Source organism: Erythrolamprus reginae, chromosome 1, assembly GCF_031021105.1.
Source record: "Erythrolamprus reginae isolate rEryReg1 chromosome 1, rEryReg1.hap1, whole genome shotgun sequence".
Lineage (NCBI taxonomy): Eukaryota > Metazoa > Chordata > Lepidosauria > Squamata > Dipsadidae > Erythrolamprus > Erythrolamprus reginae.
In genome coordinates this window covers 189931576-189957013 of record NC_091950.1, presented here as the reverse complement: position 1 = coordinate 189957013, position 25438 = coordinate 189931576, and the positions used below count along the sequence as shown (strand labels likewise).

The window sequence follows — 25438 nt, the reverse complement described above, 5'->3', positions numbered from 1 at the left end:
ACATATATTCTGCAGGAAGAAGCTGAAATACAAGCAGAACTTGAACGTTTGGAAAGAGTTAGAAACCTTCATATACGAGAACTCAAAAGAATAAACAATGAAGATAATTCTCAGTAAGATTCTAGACTTTAATGTTCCATATTCATTTTCTCAATGTTTACTGGTTCTGGAAAAATGTGACATAAAAATAAGCAAAAGATACTATTACTCTACTTAGCCAGTTTTTGGCTTTCTTTTTCACTCTTGTTTTTCTTGAAGTAAACATAAAATAACACAAAATATGCATCAACTTCCTTAGGTAATTCTGAGAATTTTTTTCTTAACAAGGTAGAATGATGATTTTGAAAAGTGTAAAATGTGCTCTTATTCATTTGCATTTTTACCATATCTCTAAATAATACAATGAGCAGATTTTTCTTACCTCACAATCCTTCCTCTTTCAACATACTTGAAAATTGGCTATTAGGAGATTTAACAAGCCAATTCATTCCTTTTCCTTTTCTAATATCCCAACTCCATTAAATTCTTTATATCCTGAAAGTTTATGTGGTAGCTCACGGTAATTTTAAAAAAGCTTCCAATTTCTTTTTATGCATCTCAAGAGACCTCTGAAGTAGTAGAAAATAATATCTTATTTTCAGATAGTCCTTGTTTGCTGCCAAACTATTTTGGCATTTGACCATCTGTGTTTGATTTTGGTGGGAATGGCTCCTCCTTTCATGTAAGGACTGGATTAAGTTCCTCCAATTTCATGTAGAATACAGTGTTCCCTCGATTTTCGCGGGGGATGCGTTCCGAGACCGCCCGCGAAAGTCAAATTTCCACGAAGTAGAGATGCGGAAATAATACACTATTTTTGGCTATGAACCGTATCCCAAGCCTTCCCTTAACACTTTAAACCCCTAAATTACAATTTCTTATTCCCTTAGCAACCATTTAGATTATTACTCACCATGTTTATTTATTAAAGTTTATTTTAAAAAATGTTTTTTAAAGGCAGACGAAAGTTTGGCAATGACATATGATGTCATTGGGCGGGAAAAAACCATTGTATAGGGGGGAAAACTGCAAAGTATTTTTTAATTAATATTTTTGAAAAACCGTGGTATAGACGTTCCACAAAGTTCGAACCCACGAAAATCGAGGGAACACTGTACTCCCAAATGTCATCAGATATTAGAGGTGGCAAAGGAAAATATATTCCACCAATATCCTGTTCTTTTTGTAGAAAGGATGACCCATAGCAACGATTATCTGAGGTTGGCGGGGGGGTTTAGAATAAAGAGTCAAAACCACAGGTATTTTACATCTTGATAAACTTTTTGTTCTTCTATAATGTGAATGTTGTCATTCATGGATCTCTGAATAAAAGTAGAAGCAATCCGTGAAGCAGTGATTAGTGTCTTAAATGTTTCCATTAAAGTCCAGTTAGAAATCTTACTGACCTGGAAACAAGTCTGAAGTCTGACTTCTCATTTTAAAAATCTGTTTTTAAAAGCACCAAGCACATACCGTGTTTCCCCGAAAGTAAGACAGTGTCTTACTTTCTTTTTATCCCCAAAAGCCCCACTATGTCTTACTTTCGGGGTATGTCTTATATTGGAAAAAACCGTGCCCGTTAAGTTACCTCGTTGAGCAGGAAGGTAGCGCTGGAGTCAGAAAAAGACATAGACAGATGGAGAGGGAGCCGGCCGGCGAGGCCCGGAGTGCGCTGCCAGCTGGGAGGGAGGGAGGCGGCCCCCGCCCCCGCTGCTTTCCCCGCCGCGCCGCTCCCAAGCGCCTCCCTCGCCACCGCCTTCTCGCTCTCCAGGTCCAGCTAGATGAGAGGGAGGCGGCAATACCCCCGTGTTTCCCCGAAAGTAAGACATATGTCTTACTTTCGGGGTACGGCTTATATTAGCCGACCCCCTAAAACCCCCGATACGTCTTACAATCGGGGGTGTCTTACTATCGGGGAAACACGGTAGTTAATGACATAATACAGTCTTGTGCGGTAGTGAACTTGTCTTCAGTCAAAATGTTCAAATAGAAGCTGGTTAGTCATTTTTCAAGGTCCTTCTTAGCTAAAGTTAGTACTCTTTCATCCCACTGCACTTGCTGAGTGGGGGAAGGAGTGTCTTTTATTGTCTCCTCAATTCCCATTGATTCCCATAATAGTAGTAATATAAGTGTAGGAGCAGATTAACAATCTCCTGTGGAAATTTTGTGTGCTTGAGGAAATGTGGACATGCATCTTACCCATGGTCCTTTATAGCAGGAATTGAAACAGTTCTACAAGAAGAGGAATTTAGAGATGCCAATCTTCTGGTTGAGTTCATAGCATAATGGCTTTTGATCCCCATCTGCCTTTGTAGTAGCCAGATGCCATTACTCCTGTCAGATGCCATTTGTTGATTTAATTTATGATTCCTTCTTATTTTTAAATGGGGCACAGGCAAGTGCATATTAATGTGACCAATCGTAGCCTCCCTGCATTATACAGATATAACAAGTGGTTACATCTTCAATAAATAACTTTCTTCAACTTTTTCTTTCCTCTCTCTTACTTGTTTAAACAGTTACTTAGATAGCGCTAACTTTAAAGCCCTGTCTTGTTTATAAACCATGTGCTTAATTTTTTTTTAAGGTTCAAAGACCATCCAACATTAAATGAGAGATATTTGTTACTTCATTTACTTGGTCGAGGTGGATTTAGTGAAGTATATAAGGTAATATCTTCCCTTTTTTTGTTATAAGTATACATTCATTGCCAACACACTTCTAAAGAAATCCTCCTAAGGCAGTGATAGCTAACCTATGGCTCCGTGTGCCACCTGTGGCACACATGCCATAGGTTAGCTATCATTGCCTTAGCAAGGCATTGCCATAGGTTAGCTATCATTGCCTTAGCAAGGCATTGCCCGATGTCAGCTCCAGAGTGCGTGCGCACCCTGGCCAGCTGATTTTCAGCCTTCTTTTTGGCCATTTTTATTCTACCCAAGCTTCAGGAAAGCCTCCTGAATCCTGGGAATGGCAAAAAACGGCCCAACCGGAAGTTCAAAAACTAACTTCCGGTTGGGCCATTGGGCCGTTTTTCACCATCACCAGTTTCAGGAGGTTTCCCTGAATCCTGGGACAGTGAAAAATGGCCCCATGGGCCAGCCAAAAGTTTGTTTCCAAGCTTCTAGTTGGCCCATTTGGCTGTTTTTCGCTGTCCCCAGACTTCAGGAGTCCAGAGGCTTCAATGAGGCCTGTGTGCATGTGTGGGAGGGCAGCATGTGGGCGGTTGTGCACCCGGGCTAAAGAAGGTTCACCATCACTGTCCTAAGGCATTGCTAATATGCTTAAAGCAATATATTTCTTCTAGCATTATTGTGAGAAGCTTAGAAACCTTTTACTTTTATTTGTATTAACAGCATCCTGTTTCTGCAAATCTTATCAATGGTATAGAGCTGTGTTTGACTATAGATTATGAAATTACCTTGTTTCAGTTAGTTTGTAGTTAAGATTATGTATGATCTTAAATGAAACATTCAATTGATGGCAATTAAAACATATTTTTAATCATAGTTGTATAGTCACCTCTACTCTACCTCAATGCAAGGTATTATAGGGTCATAAAAAGGGGGGAAATTATATTTGCAAAGTAGTTTACAAAACTGGCCTTATAATTTTAAAAAATCAGACTGCAAACATTATCAATTTTCCTTTAGAAAAATAGTATTTAATGAGATCAGCACACCCACACACAGGACAAATTGTCAATCCTCTTTCCCTTTGGAACTGCTGGAAGAAAATACCTCTGGAACTCTTTCAACATTCCAAATTCAACTTTTTATCCCATAATTCCTGACTTTTCAAGTTTTATTTATCTCCATTTTACATGTTTCAGTTAATAAAGTCTAAAGACTCACATTGTACAGAGAAGTGTTAGGAATTGTTTACTTGAAACTTTAACAGTATTTTTCTGTTTACTAACATCATCTAATGGATCTTGCAGGCATTTGATCTTTATGAGCAAAGGTATGCTGCTGTAAAGATACATCAACTTAACAAAAGCTGGAGGGATGAGAAAAAGGAAAACTATCACAAGTAAGCATTTTTAAAAACCTTTTTTCTGGTGGCAAGTTAAAATGATATTCCAGTATCCATGATTAATGGATTCCCTTTCTCTCCACCCCACCCAAAAGACATGCCTGCAGAGAGTACAGAATACACAAAGAATTGGATCATCCACGGATAGTAAAACTTTATGATTACTTCTCCTTGGATACAGATACGTAAGTATATAAAATAATACTTCTTTTTAAAGAGCAATTTGAATTATATTAATATTTTTAATATCCAGTTAATTTCATATTTATAATTTATGCTTAAATAAATAGTTTTTTTTAATTATCTGGACTTTGTTTCTACTCTTGTAGGTTTTGTACAGTGTTAGAATATTGTGAAGGCAATGATTTGGATTTCTATCTCAAACAGCATAAACTAATGACAGAGAAGGAAGCTAGGTCCATTGTAATGCAAATTGTAAATGCGCTGCGATACCTCAATGAAATTAAACCGCCCATTATACATTATGATCTTAAACCAGGTGAGTCAGAAATATTAATACAACTTCTTTTTTATATAGCATTCTTGTAAAATATATCATTTGCTTTATGCTTATTAATAAGCATAAATTTATGCTTATTATTTTTTGTCCTTATTAAATCCATCAGGTTGGCATTGCTTAAAAACAGATAGCATAGGGAAGTACTTAAGGTGTTAGACTAGGACAAGAAGAAGCAGATTGAGTTTCACTTGATCCTATCATTCTCTCAGCCCAACCTTCCATGCAGAAAAATTGCAAGAGGCTGCTAAGTATAACATTGCTGATACTATGACCTAATTTGAATTACTCTGTGTGTGTGTGATGTTAATATATTGCTTATTTTATTGTGTAATATATTCATCATTAGAGATTTTATTCTGGAATATAAAATAACAATTTCCTTCCACTGCATAGAAACATTATTTTTGTCTGTTTTTGAATAGGCAGGAAATAATTTTATTCAGTTCCTTTGTTTTTGGATTATATCTCAATATAGAGATATACAAGATTGAGTATTTCTCTATTTTGAGATATACTCAATATAACGTACAAATAGAAATAACAAAATACAGTGGAACCTCGACATACGAGCAGCTCTACTTACGAGCTACTCGAGATAAGAGCTGGGAGGGGAGCGACATTTTTGTTCGCCTCCCGAGCTCACATTCGGGATACGAGCGCCAAGGAGCTGTCTCCTGAAGCCGAACGCTAACTTCCGCGTTCGGCTTCAGGAGACAGCTCCTTGGCGCTTGTATCCCGCGCGCCGCTTCGCAGCTGTCTCCTGAAGCCGAACGCGGAAGTTAGCGTTCGGCTTCAGGAGACAGCTGTGAAGCGGCGCGCGTGTTTTAAAACGTCGCAGCCGGCCTGGGGGGCTCGGGGGCTTGCCCCCAGGCCGGCTGCAACGTTTTAAAACACCCGCGCCGCTTCGCAGCTGTCTCCTGAAGCCGAACGCTAACTTCCGCGTTCGGCGGCAGCGGGTTTTTTTGCTGTTGCACGGATTAATTGACTTTACATTGTTTCCTATGGGAAACAATGTTTCGTCATACGAGCGTTCCGACTTACGAGCCTTCTTCCGGAACCAATTAGTCTCGTAAGTCGGAGTTCTACTGTACAGTAGCTATAGAGCTTAGTCAAATCAAGAAAAACTGAAGTACAACAAAAATATAACGCAAATATAATTACAGGCATTGTTTCCCAGTTCTTGAAGCTCTTGTTTCTCATTCTATGAATTGCTAAATACACAAAAATTATGGACAGGGGTGGCATACAAATTTAATAAATAATAATAAATAGCATGACATCGTTACATTACTCCAAAATGCATTATTTATTTAAAAATACATAATTTGGATTTTAATTCATTAAATGTATACTTATCCTTATATAGGGGCGGCATACAAATAAATAAATAAATAAAGTTTTTGTAGCCTTGTAAATAATTAAGTTTGCATGCATTCTGTGACTTGAAATATGGGAACTTAAGAGATAAAGCTATCCAGCATTGTCTCACTGGTGAGATGAGCAGTACAATTTAATTAATTAAATTAATAAATAAAATAAATAAATTGCCTTTCAAAGGTTTCAAGTGCTACATTGGGTAGTTGTTCTATGACTAGTTTATTTATGACTTATAGTGTGCCTGTTAGATATTTCAGTTCTGTAAAATTTTTAGGGCTGTGCAATGCATTTGAAAGCGGTGTATGTCAGATGCACTGAATCTGTAAAGCTAGTTGGTTGCTTTGAAAGCTGTATTTTGTTAACTCTGTAGGTCTGTGTAAGATAGACAATACTTTTCCTGGGTCCACCAATGAAGCAAAGTAGCTAAGCAAATGTGTATATGCATTGAGAATTGGAACAACTGTTGAAGCAGCCACATGAACTCTAAAAAATATGGGTATTTGAATGATTCAAAGAGGAGGTGCTTTGTTCATACTTCTGCAAATCATAAAACACATCTTTAGTCCTTTGTTCAGCTGTAGAAACGATTACATTCTCATCATCTGAAGGAAATGTTATTGAGCCACCATAATGGGCTAGACTTGCTTTTTATAATGAGATTTTCTTCTTTTGATAGGAAACATCCTTTTGGTTGATGGAACAGCATGTGGAGAAATAAAAATCACAGATTTTGGCCTGTCTAAAATAATGGATGATGATAGCTATGGTGTTGATGGAATGGACCTAACTTCACAAGGAGCTGGGACTTACTGGTATATTATTTTCCATTTCACAAACTTCTTTTTTCTTTTATTAAGCAAAAAAACTTTTAAAAAATTTAAATTTTTTAAAATAAAAATTTTAAAACAACATTTTAATTATTCTCATAAATAACAAAAGTTTATGCACAGCTGCACTACAAATAGAGTAAAAAGATTGGTATTGTGCCTAATTTAATTAATATCTTATTGGTGCCGAATTTGTATTTTATATGTTGAACTTAAAAGCCAGATATGCAAATACAAACTGAGAAATCTTCACTGAAACATTCTAATATTCAACATATGTATTCAGGTTGAGAGACATAGGGAGCTATGGTGTGGTCTTGCAGTGATTAGAATGCTAATTCTGCTGATTGCCAGGGATTTGATCCTCACTGGCTCAAGGTTGACTCAGCTTTCCATCCTTCTGAGGTGGTTAAAATGAGGATCCAGATTGTTGGGGGCAATATGCTAACTTTGTAAACCACTTAGAGAGAGCTGTAAAGCACTGTGAAGCGGTATATAAATCTAAGTGCCATTTCTGAATATTTCTTAATTGTAAAACTTTGGTTCTATTGAAAAAGGGAAGCCAAACAGATATATTTGATTTGTGAATTGTGGTGATCATTAAATGTGTTGAAATCATCAAGTTTCACCAGTATTAGTATTCTGCAGATACTTTGCGGGAAATGCTTTGCAACAAATGAGAGTGTATGAAGGACAGGGTTATTTTTTTCCCCAGATCCTTAAAGCAGCATTGTATTGTGGCTATAGAACGTTGTGAGATGTACATAATTGGCATGTGCAGGCAAAGCCATTTTCCATCATAAATGTGTGTGAGGAGGGAAGTATTATGATTGCAAATGAATGAAGATGTCGCCATGTTTTGAATGTATTTGGTCTATAACAGGGGTGGGCAATTAATTTTGCCAGGGGGCCGCATGAGAAATTGGGTTGGTTTTAGATGGCCAGATTAATATAATTAACTAAGTTCTACCCCATACTGTAAAGATTCAGACCCTGGCCTGACCTAAACACCCAGACCCACTCTACAGACCCCTGCGCTGGAGTGTTTACATGGTTTCTGTGCTCGGCCGCTCTTGGTAGGAGGTCGGGGTCTGCTCCAGTGCGAGGATGAAAGAGCTCAACGCATCTTCTGGGACTCCTCCGGTTCCTGCTTTTCTCATGATTCATCAGGAAAGCAGGAATCTGAGGAGTTCTGGCAGACGCGGTGAGCTCTTTCATCCTCACACTGGAGTGGACCCCGACCCCCGCGGACCGGTCACAGACAGCAGGCGGGCCAGTCACAGACAGCAGGCGGGCCGCCCCTTGCCCAGGTCTGGTCTTTAAAGTTGTAATTTGTGAGCATTCAGAATGGCTTGTATTCATCTCAGTTGTGTATCTTACCAACGTCCGACCTGGATTTTGAATTCTCTTTATCAATTCAATTTCTAGTTTGGTCTACCATAATTTCTTACAATTCAGTAAATTTACTCTCTGAGTAAATTGAGCTTGCTTGCTAATCCAAAACTAGAAACCAATGCTTATAATAAGATACTTATTATATCTTAATTGTCCTCCCTACACTGAGAGGAGTAAAACAGATGCGTTTTGGCTTTCTAGTCTAGAAAGATTAAAAGAACGGGATTTTCATTCTGCTAAAAGAGCTATTAAATATGCTGCCATCATTTTCCTTACAGATGATATCATTTGTTATAGAACAGAAATTACTTTGAGGAGAGAGTTAAATGGTTTTACACAATATACAGATATTGAGATGAAGATGAATAATTCAAGATCAGTAGCACTCCTTTTTGTAGAGACCTAAATGTCCTCAGCATCACTGGTCTGTAAATGAGCTAGATATTGTGCAGGTCCAAAACTTCAAACATCTGAGGAATGTTTTTCTTCATTCTACAGTTGTGATGGTGAACATTTTTTGGTCCATGTGCCAAAAGGGAAGGTGTACACATTCTAGTGCGCGCATGCGTGCCCACACCCATTGCCTCCCCCCATGCATGCAAATCCCCCCTGCTCTGCGCCCTGTGCATGTGCTCAATACCCCCCCTCCTATGCATGTACACAGGCCACACTGAAGCTTGGGACGGTGAAAAAACAGCCCAACAGGGAAACCAAAAGTTTGGAAAAACAGACTTGCAGTTTGCCCGTTGTGCTGTTTCTTTGCACTCTGGAGGCTTCAGAGAAGCTTTCTGAAGCCCCGGAGTGCAAAAAAACATCAGCAAAATGGAAGTCTGTTTTTCCAGACTTTTGGTCACCCTGTTGGGCTATTTTTTGCACTCTGGGCTTCAGGAAGCTTCCCTGTAGGCTCGGGAGTGCAAAAAACAGCACAATGAGCAGACCGGAAGTCCGTTTTTCCAAACTTCTGTTTTGCCCGTTGGGTTGTTTGGACTCAACAGCAGACGAAATGGCCTACCCCAAGGTCAAAAATCAGCTGGCCAGGGCGTACATATGTGCTGGAGCTGACATAGGGCAACACCTCGTATGCCCTCCAATATGGTTCCGAGTGCCACCTATGGCACGGTGCCATAGGTTCGCCATCACTCTTCTAGAGTCTGAAACAAACCTACCAAATATGTGACTCAAAATGTACAGTTCATCTGTGCCCTAGTACTGAATTTCTTTTCACGTAGAGGTGGCTCATACATTATTCTCCTGCAATCTACCGTAGTTCTCTTTAGAGGCCAGTGTGGTTTATATTCTAGCCTCCCTTTTGGTGCAATATAAATTGTAAAAACAATTTTCGAGACCCCAGATGGTGTCTTAAGTCCAGACTATTGAAAATAGAACTAAGGATTTGGACTGTTTGGTTATGTTTGTTAAAATTAACTCTAGCCACATGAATTCGGTTCCTTAACACTGGCTTTCCTTCATAGTGCCACCATTAAGCTCATTCATACGGTTGTTAAATGGGATTACTCTTGTATTGAATCAGTGATTCAAAGCACCAAATAGGCCTCTTTGCTTCTGAATTGCTTTCGAAGAAATTAATTGCTGACATAAAGCAACTTCGTATGTTTATGTCTTTTAACAACTCCTACGCATAGAAGAACACTCTCATTAGTAAGATGAAATGCCTGACCCTCTGCAATGCTGTGTGAGAAACAGGAAATTTCCATTCAATTAGAAGAGTCTACCCTTGTGGATCTGGAGCAGTAGAGTTAGTAAACCATGTGCTCCAATGCTCTATATTATTAGCTTTGCATCAAATGGTATAGTATTAGATCCCTATACTAATTCCCACATTTCATAACTTATTTGAGTAACTCTAAAGAATCGCTTGCTGCATTTTACTTTATAGCTTGGATATTGAGATATGTATAAAAGTAGCACAAGTTTATGTAGTAGTGCCGTTCACAAGTCAGAGAAGAAAGATATTACTGATTCTAAGATGCAAACCTGGAATGTTTTAATTTTAAGAGTTTGTTTCTTACTAGTCTGGCAAGCTTATGAGACAATGATTTTGCATTTTTATATACTTATGAATATATTTTTGTTCGTTTTTCTATATTCTGACTGAAACAGTATTATTTCGACTCCTCATAATAATAAATAATAATATTAATAATAAATAATTATAAAAGTCAACATTAGGTCCTGAAAGCTTTTAATAAACTTTTAATATAAACATAATTAATAAATAATGTAGTGTGTTTGTGAATTGCATTAACAACATACATGTTTTTTTAATGTTTGTGCTTCACCATTTTGATTAGGTTTTGTAAAAAATCATATGCCTGTTTACCCTGAATGGTTTTTTTCCTTTCCTTTTTTCATTCAGGTATTTGCCTCCAGAGTGCTTTGTCGTAGGAAAAGAACCACCAAAAATTTCTAACAAGGTGGATGTGTGGTCAGTTGGAGTAATCTTTTTCCAGTGTCTATATGGCCGAAAGGTAAGCATGTACTATAACCTGCAATTTTCCATACAGAAAGGTTTAACTAGCATGGTTGCATGAATAAATATGTACAAGCAAATACACTTTTTTTTCCTTCTGCTCAATTGTGTCAAAATCTCAGAGACTGCCTGGTCAAACCCCTAGCAAGATTAGTAATTTGTTAATTGCCTCTTTCCTAGAGCTGAGAAAGTTGACTAGGCCAAGGCCACAAAGGTGTCTTTGTGCCTAAGGTGGAACTAGAACTCACATTGTCTCAGTTTCTAGCCTAATGATTTAACCACAATCGTGCTCTCCATTCAACTTACACCTGATTTCATTTCTCATTATTCTAAAATAGCAACAGCATGATTTTAGATTAAAAAAAAATAAGGTTTATTTTTAAAATAAAAATGTGAATGTTTGGTATAATGAACTGATTTTCTTTTTACCTCTTTCTAGCCATTTGGTCATAACCAATCACAACAAGATATACTTCAAGAAAACACAATATTAAAAGCCACTGAAGTACAATTCCCAGTAAAGCCTGTTGTGAGCAATGAAGCCAAGGTAAAGAATTCAACCCATCATTTCTGGTAGAATGTAATACAGTGATCCCCCGGTTATTGCGTCCCCGACCATTGCGAACAGGGTAATTCGCGATTTTTCAACCCGGAAGTCAAAACACCATCTACGCATGCGTGCCCTTTTTTCTATGGGCACGCATGCGTAGATGGCACCCGGCAGATCAGCTGCTGGGCGGCTTCCCTGGGTCTTCCCCCTCTTGCTGGCGGGAGGGCGAGCAGCGGACATCAGCAAGGAGTTTCCCCACCGCCCACGCAAACTCCTAGCTGCCGCCCGCCCTTCGCCCGCCCACACCGTTCATTCTCGCTGCTTTGGAGCTGAGTCCTGAAGCGAATTCGCTTCAGGACTCAGCTCCAAAGCGGCGAGAGTGAGCGCGGACAAGCCGTTCGCTGGCGCTAGCTCTCGCCTGCCTGCCCGCTAGCGAGGAGCCGCCTGCCTGCCCGCTAGTGAGGAGCCGAAGATTGGGGGCAGCGCGGCTGTTTTAAAACGTCCCCGCCGACATGGGGGGCTCGCTAGCACACCCCCAAACCCGGGTTGGGGGTTCGGGGGTGTGCTAGCGAGCCCCCCATGTCGGCGGGGACGTTTTAAAACACACGCGCCGCTTTCCAATGAGTCCCGAAGACAAACGTCAAACTTCCCCGTTTGTCTTCGGGACTCATTGGAAAGCGGCGCGTGTGTTTTCAAAACGTCCCTGCCGACATGGGGGGCTCGCTAGCACACCCCCAAACCCGGGTTGGGGGTTCGGGGGGGTGCTAGCGAGCCCCCCATGTCGGCGGGGACGTTTTAAAACAGCCGCGCCGCCCCCAATCTTCGGCTCCTCGCTAGCGCTGCGGAAGTAAAAACACCATCTGCACATGCGCAGATGGTGTTTTTACTTCCGCAGCGCTACTTCGCGAAATCCCGCTCGTTGCGGGGGGTCCTGGAACGGAACCCTCGCAACGAGCGGGGGATCACTGTATATTCTGACACGAGATTCAGTCAGACAAAACTTTTAAAGCTAATTACAAATAAAATGCATTTACATTTTTTAAAGAATTTTTTAAAATTTCACATGGGAATTCATACATAAATGCATTTTTTTTCTGTGTTCCCCAAATTTATGTCCCAAAGGTGCTTTTTCAAGAGCAAATGGACTTCCTAGTTTTTCTTTGAAGATCTTTCACTGCTCATCTAAGAAGCTTCTGTAGCTCTGACTTGGGGGGGTGGGGGGGTGGAAATATTGATTGATTGATTTATATACCACCCCTCTCCGAAGAGCTGGGGCAGCTTACAACATAACATTACAACATTTATACTCCTTGCAGACAGTTATTTGCATTCTTGTAGCGCATGGGTGTCAAATGTTTCCATTACGTGATATATTGTGACTTCCCCCCCCCCCCATGGAGCTGGGGTGGGCATTGCCTGCGCATGACACATCCGGTCCATGGGCTGCCAGTTTGATATACCTGTTTTAGAGAGTTGTTGAGGCCACCTGGAGGTTTTTCTGTGTCGTTAAGATCACCTGAGTAGTGCAAAATTCCACACCCATTTGCACTATTCAGGTGAACCTCCAAGTGGCCTCAGCTACTCTCTAAAAGGATGGAAATGACCAGATCCTGCAAGGGGTATAAATCCTTCCAATCCTGAAGGTCAGAAGTAAAGAAGCTTCTTGGATAAGTGAAATTTCTTCAAAGAAAAGTGGTTATGTAAATAGTTCTGGACAAGTTCTCCATAGTGGGTGGAGCTAACATCCAAGAATGGGATGACACCGTCCATTCAGCCAATAAGAACTGAGTCTATCAAACTGTAAATCTCCCCCTCTGCCTTGATTTGCCCTTTTATTCAGTCCTCGGTCTGACAGGACGTGTGTTTTTCAATCTCCCATCTTCAGATATTTCTTACTACCGAGTCAAGGTTTTGATAATTGTGAGTTTTCCTCCTGCTGACTTCTCTCACATTGCTCAGCGTTACTGAAGTCGAAAGTGGCTCAGAGCTGTAGCACTAGCTGCTGCCGAGCCTTCAGCTGAGGGCCATCTAATCATCCCGGGGTGGGGGTGGGTGGGTGTCCTTCCCGACTGGCCTTTGGAATTCTAGCTCCAGACTTGCAATTGCCAGCTACTCAGAGGCATCGTGGGTCTGGCCGCAGAGTTTTGGTGTGGTTAACAGGAATTGCGCCTAACAGCTGATTGCATTTTAACTGCCAGTGCACCCTCCGCTTCATCAAGAAAAACTTTTTCCTCAGTCACAGGAGGTAACCGCATGAATGACCTATGGCCAGAACAGCTAATGCTCTCCTTCCCACTTCGGCAAAGGCAGTCAGCTTGGATACTTAGGAGCCTGCAGAAGCCTTTTCGTTCATGTGGTTAGCTGCCTGAGCCCGTGAAACAGGGTTCTTTGGCTCAGCCCATTACCTTTTGCTGCCCGCACTGTCTTGGATCCTGTCGGCTGTCTGGGCGATCTGGGCATCTACTTCCATCTTCTTTATTTCCTGTACTTCACTGAAGTGGCTCAGACAAGTCCAGGAGCAGATTCCTGTGTCCGACCTCAGGGTTCAACAAGATCTGAATAAATTCTTCGCTGCGTCACAGTTTACCCCAGACGCTATGTTACAGTCAGCCAGATTCGCTGCCAGGGCTCTAGGGATTTCTCTGCTAGTGAGACAAATGCAGTGGTTGAAAGGCTGGCACATGGACACCTGCAACAATAAGGCACCTCACATTCTCTCCTTACAAAGGTCATATGTTGTTTGGGGATGATAAATGTAAGATTCTGCCCACATTCACCCGGAAGGATTCCTTTCATTGTACTAACTACTGGAGATGTCCCTTTCAGGTCTAGCTACCCTAAATCTCCCGGTCAATATGGCACCAGTCAATGACAGCCCCAGGACAGGGCTGCCAGGGGTAGGCTATACCAGCGGTCGTTTCGAGGCAGACAGGGATGCTCCTTCCTACGTGAAAAGTAAACCCACCCCCGATTACCCCATTGGTGGTAGATTGGCGCTTTTTTTTGCAAGCTGTTGGGGGAAAATTGCTATGGATGAGTGGGTTAGTGAGACAATTTCATCTGGTCTTTCCCTAGAATTCCTTTCCACACCTCCTTCCCCAGATTTTTCATAAGATGCCCTTTGTCCTCTGATCCAGACAGACAGGTCCTCATGGCGGCTGCCATCCAGCACCTGTTGGACATTCGAGCCATCCAGGAGATGGCTGAGGACCAGCAAGGGCAGGGGTTCTACTCCATCTTGTTTGTCATCCCCAAATTCATGGGTGGGTGGAGAGCTATTCCCGATCTAAAACACTTGAACAAGTATATCATCTATAAATGGTTAGGGTTAGGTGTACAGCCTCCAAACCATCTTGACTAGCATCAGGAAAGGGGGACCTCCTCCCCCCCAATCAACTTCACTGAGGCTTGTTTGCACATACTGATTCAGTCTTCTCACCATAAACTTGTACATTTTTGGTATGCAGGTGTATATTATGAATATAGAGCCCTCCCATTTGACCAAGGTGTTAGCTGTTGTGGCTCCACATCTCAGGGCCATACCCGTGTGTATTCAATGTTACCTGGATGATATCTTAATTCAGTCTTCATCCAGGTATCAAGTGGTATGGGGCATCTGGGTAATGATTAACACCCTGAGACACCATGGGTTTTCGACTACTGTTGAGAAGAGTCTTCTTTCCCCAGCCACATGTCTGACCCATCTAGGGGCCATTGTGGATTCTCTGGAGTTCAGGGTATACCTTTCCCAGGAGCAGCATGATAGTATCTCAGACATAACTCATCAGGTCCTGCAGCAGAACAGGGTTCCCGTGAAACTGCTCTCCACACTCCTAGGTAAATGATTTCCACCATCAACATTACCCCTTGGGCTCACCTGCATTCCAGGGAATTGCAGTGGTTTCTTTTGCCCTTCCAGAGATTGGGATGCAGCATATCACCGATCATGGTTCTAGTGCCTTTGAATATCTGTTGTTCTCTCCATTGATGGACATCTCCATCAAGAAAAGCTGCTTCTTCCAAGAGCCATACAGACTTGTCATCATGATGGACACCAGCCTGTATGATTGGGGAACTCATGTCCAGTTGGCAGTAGCCCAGGACAGATAGACTCTGATAAAATCAAAGTTCAACATCAACTGACTGGAATCATGCGTGTCTATCTGGTGCTCAGGCAGTTGCAACATCTGACTGACAGGCGGCATGTTTTTGTCTTCAAGGACAATGTGGCTGCAAAAGCCCATATCAATCATAAGGGGGGGATGGGACCATGTCCAGGCCGCTGATGGCAGAGGCCAAAACCCTGGATCTTTGGGCAGAGCGCATCCTACAGTCACTAGTGGTGGACCACATCTCAGACGTGTCCAATGGGATGGCAGACTAGCTATGTCAGACAATGATTGATCAGGTAGAGTGGAGTCTCCCCCCCCTTCCATCTTCAAGGCCTTAACGAGATGATTCAGCCTGCATGCAGCAGACCTCTTTACGACCCTGGAGAATGCGCAACTGCCCAGATTTTATACCAGATATAAGACCCAGAGTGTGGAGACGACAGACGTTCTCCATTGCCAGTGACTGCCCAGTTTCTTTTATGCATCGTCCCCACACCCACAGACTCTCCTCCTCAAAGTTATCAGGAAGATCCTGAAGGAGAGGGCAGAGGTGTGCCCAAAACAATCAAATGTTGTCCTGTGGCTCTCTGGAATCCCTAGCGTAGCACTGCAGGTTCTGCAGGTTTTTGAGTGGGCTACCAACCTGTGCCTGCCTGTTGTTCACAGGTACCCCACTTGGGACCTCTCTAAGGTGCTTACCTCTCTCATGGGGGCCCCTTATGAATCTTTGAGGTCTTCCCCTCTTCGCCTCCTTACCTGTAACGTAGCGTTTCTGATAGTGATCACCTCCACCAGAAGAATTTCTGAGCTTGCATCCCTGTTGGTTCAGCAGGACCTCTGCATTTTCCATCCTGACAGAGGGGTCCTTCGGCTGGACTCCACTTTTGTGCTCAAGATAAATTCCTGATTTTACAGAGCTCAGGAACTGGCACTACCTAATTTCATGCCTTAGAGAGACAGTGGCACACCCTTGACGTTAGGCGGGCCCTCAAAATTTATATTAAGTACATGTCCTTGTTGCGCATGACAGAGATTCTCTTTGTTTTCTTCCAACCCAATTCTCTGGGCCAGAAGGTATCTCCTTCCACTGTGGGACTATGGCTGTGTAGCACCATTGCTAGGACTTACAACCTCCAGGCACTGTCAAGGCCGGGATGGGTGATGGTGCACTCAACACGCAGTGCAGCGATGACTGCTGCATGGTCCATGAAGGCACGCATTGAGGAGGTCTGCAGGGTGGCCACTTGTGCCTCACCAGTGCCATTTATCTGCTACTACAAAATTGACGTTTTGCTTCAGTGGAGGTGACCTTCGGTCGCCAGTTATTTCAAAGAGTACATTCACAGGCTGACAACATTAAACAGACTTGGACCTCCCAGTGGAGAGACAGCTTTGGTATGTCCCATTCTTGGATGTTAGCTCCACCCATTATGGAGAAGGGGTGTCGGTTTTACCTGATACGCCTCTTCTCGTAGGGTGGAGCTAATATCCAATCCCGCCCAAAGTCAGTCTGTTTTCCATGCTGGGACATCAAATTGTGATCCTTTTCTTATGTTTGCATCTTGGGAAAATACAAACCGAGTCTGTCCACCACTGTCTTCACCAAAGAGTGGTAAATCAAGGCAAAGGTGGAGATCTATAGTTTGACAGACTCAGTCCTCATTGGCTGAACAGATGGTCTCATCCCATTCTTGGTTGTTAGCTCCACCCTACAAGAAGAGGTGTATCAGCTAAGACCAATGCCCCTTTTATCTATTTCTTCCAAACTAACCTAATGAAATAGCATGTTTGATGGGGGGTGGGGAAATCAGCCATGGCATTCTGGTTTAGTTTAGTCATAATGTCTGACTAAATAGAAATAATTTGTTTCAGCTTGTTTAACCATTAGTCCTTATGTGGAAGCAAGTGAAAACCTATTCATACAATTCCTCCATACGTAACTTAATTTTCCATGTTAATGGCCTCTTTATCTTCTTCACGTAAAGGGAAAATATTGCATTTTCTCTTTATTTTGCACAGAAGAATGTCTTCAGGTACACTATTTTTGTTTGTAGTCCCATCCAAGTTAAACAAGTTCTGTGAGCTTAGCAAGACTAGGCTTGCCTGGTGCTTCTGGGCTTGGATTAAATATTTGTATATTGTATAATGCTGCTTCTTTCCAACTACGTCATCTTTTTCATTGTAGCTTATTATCTACCCTAATCCACACTTCCACTCTTTCCTTCTCTAGTTTCTTTGCTCCTGACAAAATTCATAATACTCTATCACCAACCACCATCCACATCTAAGAACACAAAAGTATTCTGAATGCTAAATTTGAAAATTTACTAGACCAGAATTATCGTAATCAGTCCGCAAAGGCGCTGAGGAATTATGAAGATAATATTAGTACATATAAAAGGGAGCATGATGCAGAACCTCTTAATGAATCAAACCTTTCAGTTTTATAAGAAATATGGTTTTTGAACCAAGAAAATGAAGTTCTTAATCACTACAGGAGTCTTGCGTGTAATAAACCAGTCTTCTGATGGAATACAGAGACTTTTTAAAAAAAGTATAGTTTCTATTGAAAGATTTTAGATTGATAATAAATACATTCAAAGAAAGAAAAATATCATAAAATATAGTAAATGTGAAGACAGAAAAACGAACAAAGAAAAAAAGGAGATAGGAGGACCAACAGAAAACATGAGAAGAAAATATAAATAAATGGCTTCCAATCTTCCTCTTGGTAGCTACAGTGCAATTCTAATCAAACCTATCTAAGATTACATCATGATTCTCTTTTTTTCTATAACTTGTATCTCTTGCTTTCCAGCTGTTCAGCTAGCAAGCAAAATGCAAATATTGTTCCTCCTATTACCTATAAGTAGCAGCTGTGATGTGGGTTTTCTCACAACCTCTCCTTTATTCAGATATATTTCATTGTTTAGTGTTATTCTCAGTCATCAATCGAGGATTACAATATTCTCCTCAATACAATACAATACAATAGCCACTCTGAATCCATTTGGAGAAGGGTGGTCTAGAAATACAAATCAGTCAATCAATCAATCAATCTGCAAAACATCTCCCTTATCTATCCATGTTTCTGTGTCATTGGAATCCTAATCTAAAAAGTCAGAAACACAGCAATCTGGTATCTTCCCCTTGATCTTTTTGAATTACTGCCCATCTCATATAAACAACCAAAAGACCAGATGTGGCCTGTGGGCCATAGAATGCCCAGATCTGCTCTAAAACTTAAACAAAAATCTTTTTCTGTCAGTTTCAGTTGTGCCAAGTTGTTCTAAATCTTTCTCCAACTCTCTAGTTATAACTTCTGTCTTACTTTCCAGAACTTCTACTTTGTCCTTAATTTTTTTATATTTCCAGCCAGTTGTCTTGCAGATTTTTCAATCTTAAGTTTTTTCTTTTTTTAAATTATTTTTATTTTAATAATGAACAAACAAAACATTCAGACAAACTTTCAGATATAATTTTAAAAAAAATGAATTAGCTTAATACTTTACAATTCTGTTTCTATTGATTCATTCTTTTTTTAAAACGTTAGTTCAATTCTTTTTTCTTTCCTATCCAGCTATAAAATTTTCCCCAAACTGTATAGTAGTTTTTATTTTTTTTATTCTGTAATTCATATGTTAATTTGCTTAATTTAGCACAATCTAGCATTTTCCTAATCACCATTTCTTCATTTGGTGTATTTTCCTTTTTCCAAGTTTGTGCAAATACCAACCTTGCTGATGTTAATATATGCGTTATCAAATAGTAATCTTCCTTACTATGCTGTCCTCTAATTATTCCCAAAAGATAAATTTCCAGTTTCATTTCCAATAGATAATTTAACATTTCTTTCAACCAGTTTTGAATCCTAGACCAAAGTTTTTCTGCTTCCGGACATAACCACCAAATATGATAATATGTACCGATGGCAGATTTGCATTTCCAGCACTTATTACTTATGTTTGGATGAATTTTGGCTAAACGTGCCGGAGCATAATGCCACCATTAAAACATCTTATGATTTTCTTTATACGATACCGACAATGTCATCTTATAATTAATTTTCCATAATTTTTCCCAATCGTCTAACTGAATAGAATAACCGAAATTTGTCATCCATGCTATCATATTATGTTTAACTACTTTCTCTGTATTTTCATAATTTAGTAAATAATTGTACATTTTGGTAATAAATTTTTTATCTGATCCTATTAAGATTTTATCTATTTCACTAGGTTTTTTACATATTCCAAATTCAATTAGGTCTTTTTTATATCTACTTTGTACCTGAAAATATGGTAACCAATCTAACTCCAAGCCTTCACTTTTGAGTTTTTCTCTGGATTTTAAGAATCCCTTGGAATCTAAAAGTTCTTCGTATGTTTTAATTTGGTTTTTATTAATTATATTCGGATGTATTTGAGCTTCCAATGTAGATAGCCATCTAAGCACTTCTCTATAGTAATGGTTTTTCCTTACTTTTCTCCAATGTTCAAGTAAGATATTCTTAAGTTTTTTCATATCCTTTCTTAATTCCTGAAAATTTCTTCTTCCGCTACTATTTCAAAAACATCCAAACTATTGACGATTTGGCTAAGCTTTTTATTTTTAAGTCAAAATACTTTAAGGTGTTCTTAAATTACTAAAAGGTGGCTTATCAAGTACCTTTGTTCTTTCCTGCCATTCCCAAGATCCCTCTTAAATTTGCTGGCTTATTGTTTTATATTCTCCCTTTATTGTTTTTACAAGTAACTCAAGGTAGCAAACATATCCAATACACTTTCCTCCTATTTTCCCCGCAACAACAACTCTATGAAGTGAATTGGGCTGAGAGAGAGTAACTTGTCCAAGGTCAAATGAATCGCACCCAGAAGAGTTTAAGAAAGTGAGACTTTTGCTGGTTATATGTCCATAAAGACTACACAGTAGTTTTGTAGATGATGTAGATTTCCTAGCTCCTAAGCCACTAAACTCGTGAGCGACTACAGGACAGTCAATTTTTATGATCTATTTGTGAGGAGCAGTATATCCAGACTATAATTGGGTAATCTCTCCTTCTCCAGAGGGAATTTTATTGGTCAGAACTTGCTGTCAAGCTTGGCCATAGCGCTTCCCTTGCTTACAGGGATGTCTAATCTGCCATAGGTCTCCACCCAGAAAACAAGAATGTTTATGAAAAGAACATGAAGAACAGAGTTGTTTTGGCATTAAGTAGCCCCAACATCTAAATAAATGTAATTTTCACCCATTGATCTTTTCTTTTGCATCTCCATATTAGTTTTCCAGGGATTGGGAAACCTCTTCAGTCATCACAGGACAGAGGTGAAGTTCCAGCGAGGACAGTGAATCAGCAAATTCACTTTTCTCTCTGGTATATTGATGGAAGCCCCTCCTGAATCAAAGAGATTTCTGTAAATTAGAAACCTAGTTAAATTTCTAATTTAGATGCATACTAATACACACATTTTTCCTACAATCTTTATTGCTATTCTGAATTTCCTTTTTATATTTTTATTAAAGATTATTGTGTAAATGATGATTGGGGATTATCTACATATTTCCAATAACAAGATTAAAATATTTAAAAGGAAAAAAATAGGGAGAAGTGGCACAACATTAAAAGTTTTAAAAAATTAATTGACAATACAGTATTATGTACATCAGTAACTGATGTTTAACCATCCTTTTACAATGATTTACTCTTAAATTAGAATTCAGTAGATTTAGAACAACGTTATTCCCACTATTGCAGAGGTCCCCAACCGCCGGTCCGCGGACCGGCACCGGGCCGTTGGGGGTTTTCAGCCGGTCCGCGGCGCCAGGGCCCCCTCGGCCTTTCCGCACCACCAGCGGCGCTCCCCCCGCCAGCCAGCCAAGCCCCGCGCCCGCCGGAACCGGCTCCTCGCGTTTGCAGGAGGTGGGGAGGGTCGGGCGGCCCGCCAAGGCCAGGAGGGACGCCGCTGCCCCCCCTTCCCTCTCTCCGCCCGCCGCTGCGCCTCCTTGACGCCGAGAGGAAATGCCGGCAAAGGCTTTTCTCAGCGGAGGTCTTCAATGTCGGGGGCGCACGGGCGGTTGCACGCGCTCCCTATCTCCCTGCTAGCCCACTCGGAGTATTCAAAATAAGAAAAACCTTTGCCGGCGAAGGCTTTTCTTATTTTGAATACTCCGAGTGGGCTAGCAGGGAGATAGGGAGCGCGTGCAACCGCCTGTATGCCCCCGACATTGAATATCACCTTCGCCAGCCCCACCTCTCCTGCAAACCCCCTTGCTGAGAGCCAGGGGCGAAAGTGCTCTCGCAAAGGTGAGGCGGGCAGGGCGTGCGCGCGTCACCGCTGAGAAGAACGGAGAACGAGAGTGAGTGAGAGCAACAGACAGCAAGATAGAGAGAAAGTGAGAAAGAGAGAGTGAGAGAAGGGGAGAAAGAGATAGCAAGAGAGAGAACAAGAGAGAGAAAGAGCGTGAGAAAGAAAACAAGAAAGAGTGAGAGAGAGAGAAAGCAAAAGAGACAGAAAGAAAACAAGAGAGAGAAAGTGAGAAGAAGAGAGAGAAAGAGGGGGAGAGAGAGAGAAAGAGAGGGAGAGGGAGAAAGAGAGAGGGAGAGGGGGGAGAGATAGCAAGAGAGGGAGAGAGAGAAAGAGAGAGGGAAAGGGGAGAGATAGCAAGAGAGGGAGAGAGAGAAAGAGAGAGGGAAAGGGGAGAGAGGGGGGAGAGAAAGAGAGAGGGAGAGAGAGAGGAGATAAAGGAAGAGGAGAGAGAGAAAGGAAGAGAAAGAAAGAAAGAGGGATAGAAAGAGAGAGAGAGTGAGAGATGCTCAGTGAGCCTTTCTTTGAAGTTGCCTTTCTTTCTTTCTTTCTTTCTCTTTCTTGCTTTCTTTCTTGCTCTTTTTCTTTCTCTCTTTTACCTTCCCTTCCTCTATTTCTTCTTTTCTTTCTCCTTCCTACCTTCTTCCCTTACTCTCCCCTTTCATAAGTTTCCTTCCTTCCTTCCTCTGTTCCTGTCCCTTCCCCCTTCTTTCTTTCTTTCCTTCCTTCCTTTCCTCCCTCCATTTCTTGCTTTCCTTTTCCTTCCTCCCTTCTTTCCTCCCTCATTCCCTTCTTTCACTCCTTCCTCTCTTACTCTCCCCTTTCACACCTTTCCTTGCTTCCTTTGCACCCTTCTTCTGTTCCTGTCCCTTCCCTCTTTCCTTCCTTCCTTCCCACCCTCCGTCCATTCATTCACCCATTCCTCTCTTGATCGCCCCTTTTATGGCGCCGCTGACAGCTAGCTCCCCCCCCCCACCGGGCCATGGAAAACTGGTCTAGCTTAAAGCCGGTCCCTGGTGCAAAAAAGGTTGGGGACCTCTGCACTATTGTACCTAATACAACCTTACAATATGGTTGAGCAATTCATTTATGGTCGATTTGTATTTTCTTCATAATACTTTAGCGGGAAAATGCTATTTATAATTAGCATCTCGGATTATTTAATGTATTATAGTTGACTATAAATGAAACACAAGTTTTGAATTTGTTAAGAGGCGCTGAACAAATCTGGCCAAGCATGGCTTGCTAAAAACATCTGCTAAACTCAATGTAAACTGAAATGTGAATCAGAGATTTCAAATTTGATATTATGCTATTTCAACATTAACATGAATGGGTTTCCATTAGCATAGTGGGATTTTTCACCTATATATTCTTCAAATCGAGGTTGCCCAGCTTCTAGGAAGAAAAGGTTTAGGTTTATTGGATTTATATGCCGCCCCTCTCTGCAAACTCGGCATAAAAAAGAGGAATATATTCTGTTGGGTGACATTCCATCAGCAAACTACATTTAATTCCACACCATGCTGTCTGTTTCTCCCCCTTCTAGGCCTTTATCAGGCGTTGCTTGGCATACCGTAAGGAGGATCGGTTTGATGTCCATCAGTTGGCTAATGATGCTTACCTACTTCCACACATGAGAAGATCAAACTCTTCAGGAAACTTGCATATGACTGGACTGGCAGCCTCTCCCACACCACCTATATCAAGCATTATTCCTTACTGAAGCTTCTTCACCTAGATGGTTCTCTTGACACCTTCATGATATTTAGCTGCAGTGGACTTTCATTTGAAAGCATCCTGTTAGCGTTGTTTACACAGCAGGACAAATTTAACAATGGTGTCTTTATACTGTGGCCCTTCAAAGAAAAGTCGTTTCTCTCAGGAGACAGGATCATGATCTGAGAAGGGTACCTTTATTTTAGATGTTCATTTTGAAAACTTGGAAGGACAGCATTGCCTGCTGCCTCCCAACCAGATGTACTGTGTTATTAAGACTGAAGAAAATGTGTGTTTGGACTTCTAGGGAGGGAATACTGTACATAATCTTTTTACTTTAAAAAAAAAACCTTTTGGTTGATACTGGAGAGTTCTTATAAAGAGGGGTAGTTTTCATTATTTCAATAAAGAAGAAAATGGAGCACAGAACAACAACTCAGTGCCTGGACAAGATAAAGAAAAAAGCTAAATAAAAGAATCTTTCTTCCCAAGAAGTCAACATTTCAAAAACCAAAGTCAAGTTGAGTGACACAGCTTTGTTTCTTAATTTCAGTGGATAGAAGGGATTTAATATCGGGGTGGGGCGGGGCTAGGGCCGGAGCGAAGTTTTTAAAAATGTGTTTGTTGATTGAATGACTGTATTTTCAAAGGGATAAAAATAACAGTTCCAGTGAGGGAGCAAAATCTAGTTTGAACTTAGCTCAACTATTTAAGTGGCATTTTGATACTTAGCAGAGTTGTCATCTGATTATCTGCTATCCAGGCTTTTTGTGGAGGATTTACAAGGCCGTGTATGTAACCAAAAGCAAATTGGTCATGTTTAATGTTTCTATGCAGGATAATGACAAATTCCCTTCTAATTTTATTGTAAATGTATTGTACAGATGTCATATTTTCAGTTTAAAAAAAAATTCAGCAACTTATTTCTGTACAAATGTTTAAAAGTATGGCTTTTTCTAATTGGATATTGTATTTTTTTTAAGTCTCATTGAAGGCGCTTTTAATTGCTGCTAAATGATGTTGCTTTTGCTTTTGCAAAAAACAAAAACAAAACAAAAAAAATCAAAACAACCTCCTTAAGTTAAGGTGCAAGTCAGCTGAAAGTCCTAGAGAGACTGAAAGTAGATAATTCATTAACAATCAAGGCATGTCAAACCGATCTGTGTTGGAACTATACAGTATAGTTCGAGTCAGTTTCCTGAACTAGATGTAGAAGTTGTTTATGGTTATTCTCGGTTTCTGGAAGTACTGTCTACAAGGTGGGAAGATGTTCCTCTAAAGAGATGTCTCTTGTGGCTTGTACAGATATTTTAAAATGTGAAACATTTTCTAACTGCCTTGTATGGTAAGGGTTTTTTTTTTCCTTTTTCCAAATGCAGTATCTCTCTTCCATACAAGATTCCTCTTGTCATATTCATAATGCTGAATACTTGTATGTAACTTTGTCCATGTCGCAGAAAGGGAGGCTGTATTACCACAGGTTTTTCATTTAATATTGTACAGTTAAAATGTGGCTCTTGTTTCTGATGTTGCAAGACATTTTGTTTTTGTTGTACATAAGGATACATAACTGTCTCTTCAAAATGCTGCTGAAATTGTAGAGAATGTAGCCAAAACAGTAATAAAATAATGAGAGTTGAAATTTAAGCTGGTTTTCAAGGTCTTCTTTTGGGATAGAAAAGGCAGTTTACAATGTTTTTTATTCTTAATACAAAGAGTAGTTTCTCCTAGTCCCTCAATATAAAACCAGTTGTTTTCTGTCCAACTACATTTGATCAGACTACTACATTCTTTCTTGGAGCCAGTCCATCTGTTATGTAGGATAATGCACCAAATGTAGAATTGCCTAATCACAAATTGAAGGATTCTTTCTGTTGATGGAGAGAAAAAATAAATTAGTAAAAGCCTCCCATTGGATGAGAAAGCAATTTGGTATGTTTAGTGTATTTATTTCCTTATCTCTGCAACTCCACCACCTATTTTAGAGGACCTGCAGTCCTCCCAAGGCAGTTCTGTGACGATTGGGGGGTTTAAGAAAAAGCATCTGCTTTGGGTCTATGACTGTTGG

General features: G+C 40.6%; 1 protein-coding gene across 3 annotated transcripts in view; it reads left to right on the top strand.

The window, feature by feature from the left end:
- The window catches only part of TLK1 (tousled like kinase 1), a 112327-nt gene extending 87310 nt beyond the window's left edge, over positions 1 to 25017 (top strand). For all 3 annotated transcript variants that reach the window (XM_070731752.1, XM_070731753.1, XM_070731754.1), the window contains 9 exons: positions 16 to 113; positions 2627 to 2708; positions 3980 to 4071; positions 4170 to 4259; positions 4404 to 4573; positions 6648 to 6783; positions 10571 to 10682; positions 11124 to 11231; positions 23201 to 25017. In XM_070731752.1, coding sequence (XP_070587853.1) covers positions 16 to 113; positions 2627 to 2708; positions 3980 to 4071; positions 4170 to 4259; positions 4404 to 4573; positions 6648 to 6783; positions 10571 to 10682; positions 11124 to 11231; positions 23201 to 23377 — 1065 coding nt within the window. In that variant the 3' untranslated portion in view covers positions 23378 to 25017. The remainder of the gene's footprint in view (positions 1 to 15; positions 114 to 2626; positions 2709 to 3979; positions 4072 to 4169; positions 4260 to 4403; positions 4574 to 6647; positions 6784 to 10570; positions 10683 to 11123; positions 11232 to 23200) is intronic.
- Positions 25018 to 25438: the final 421 nt, after the last annotated feature.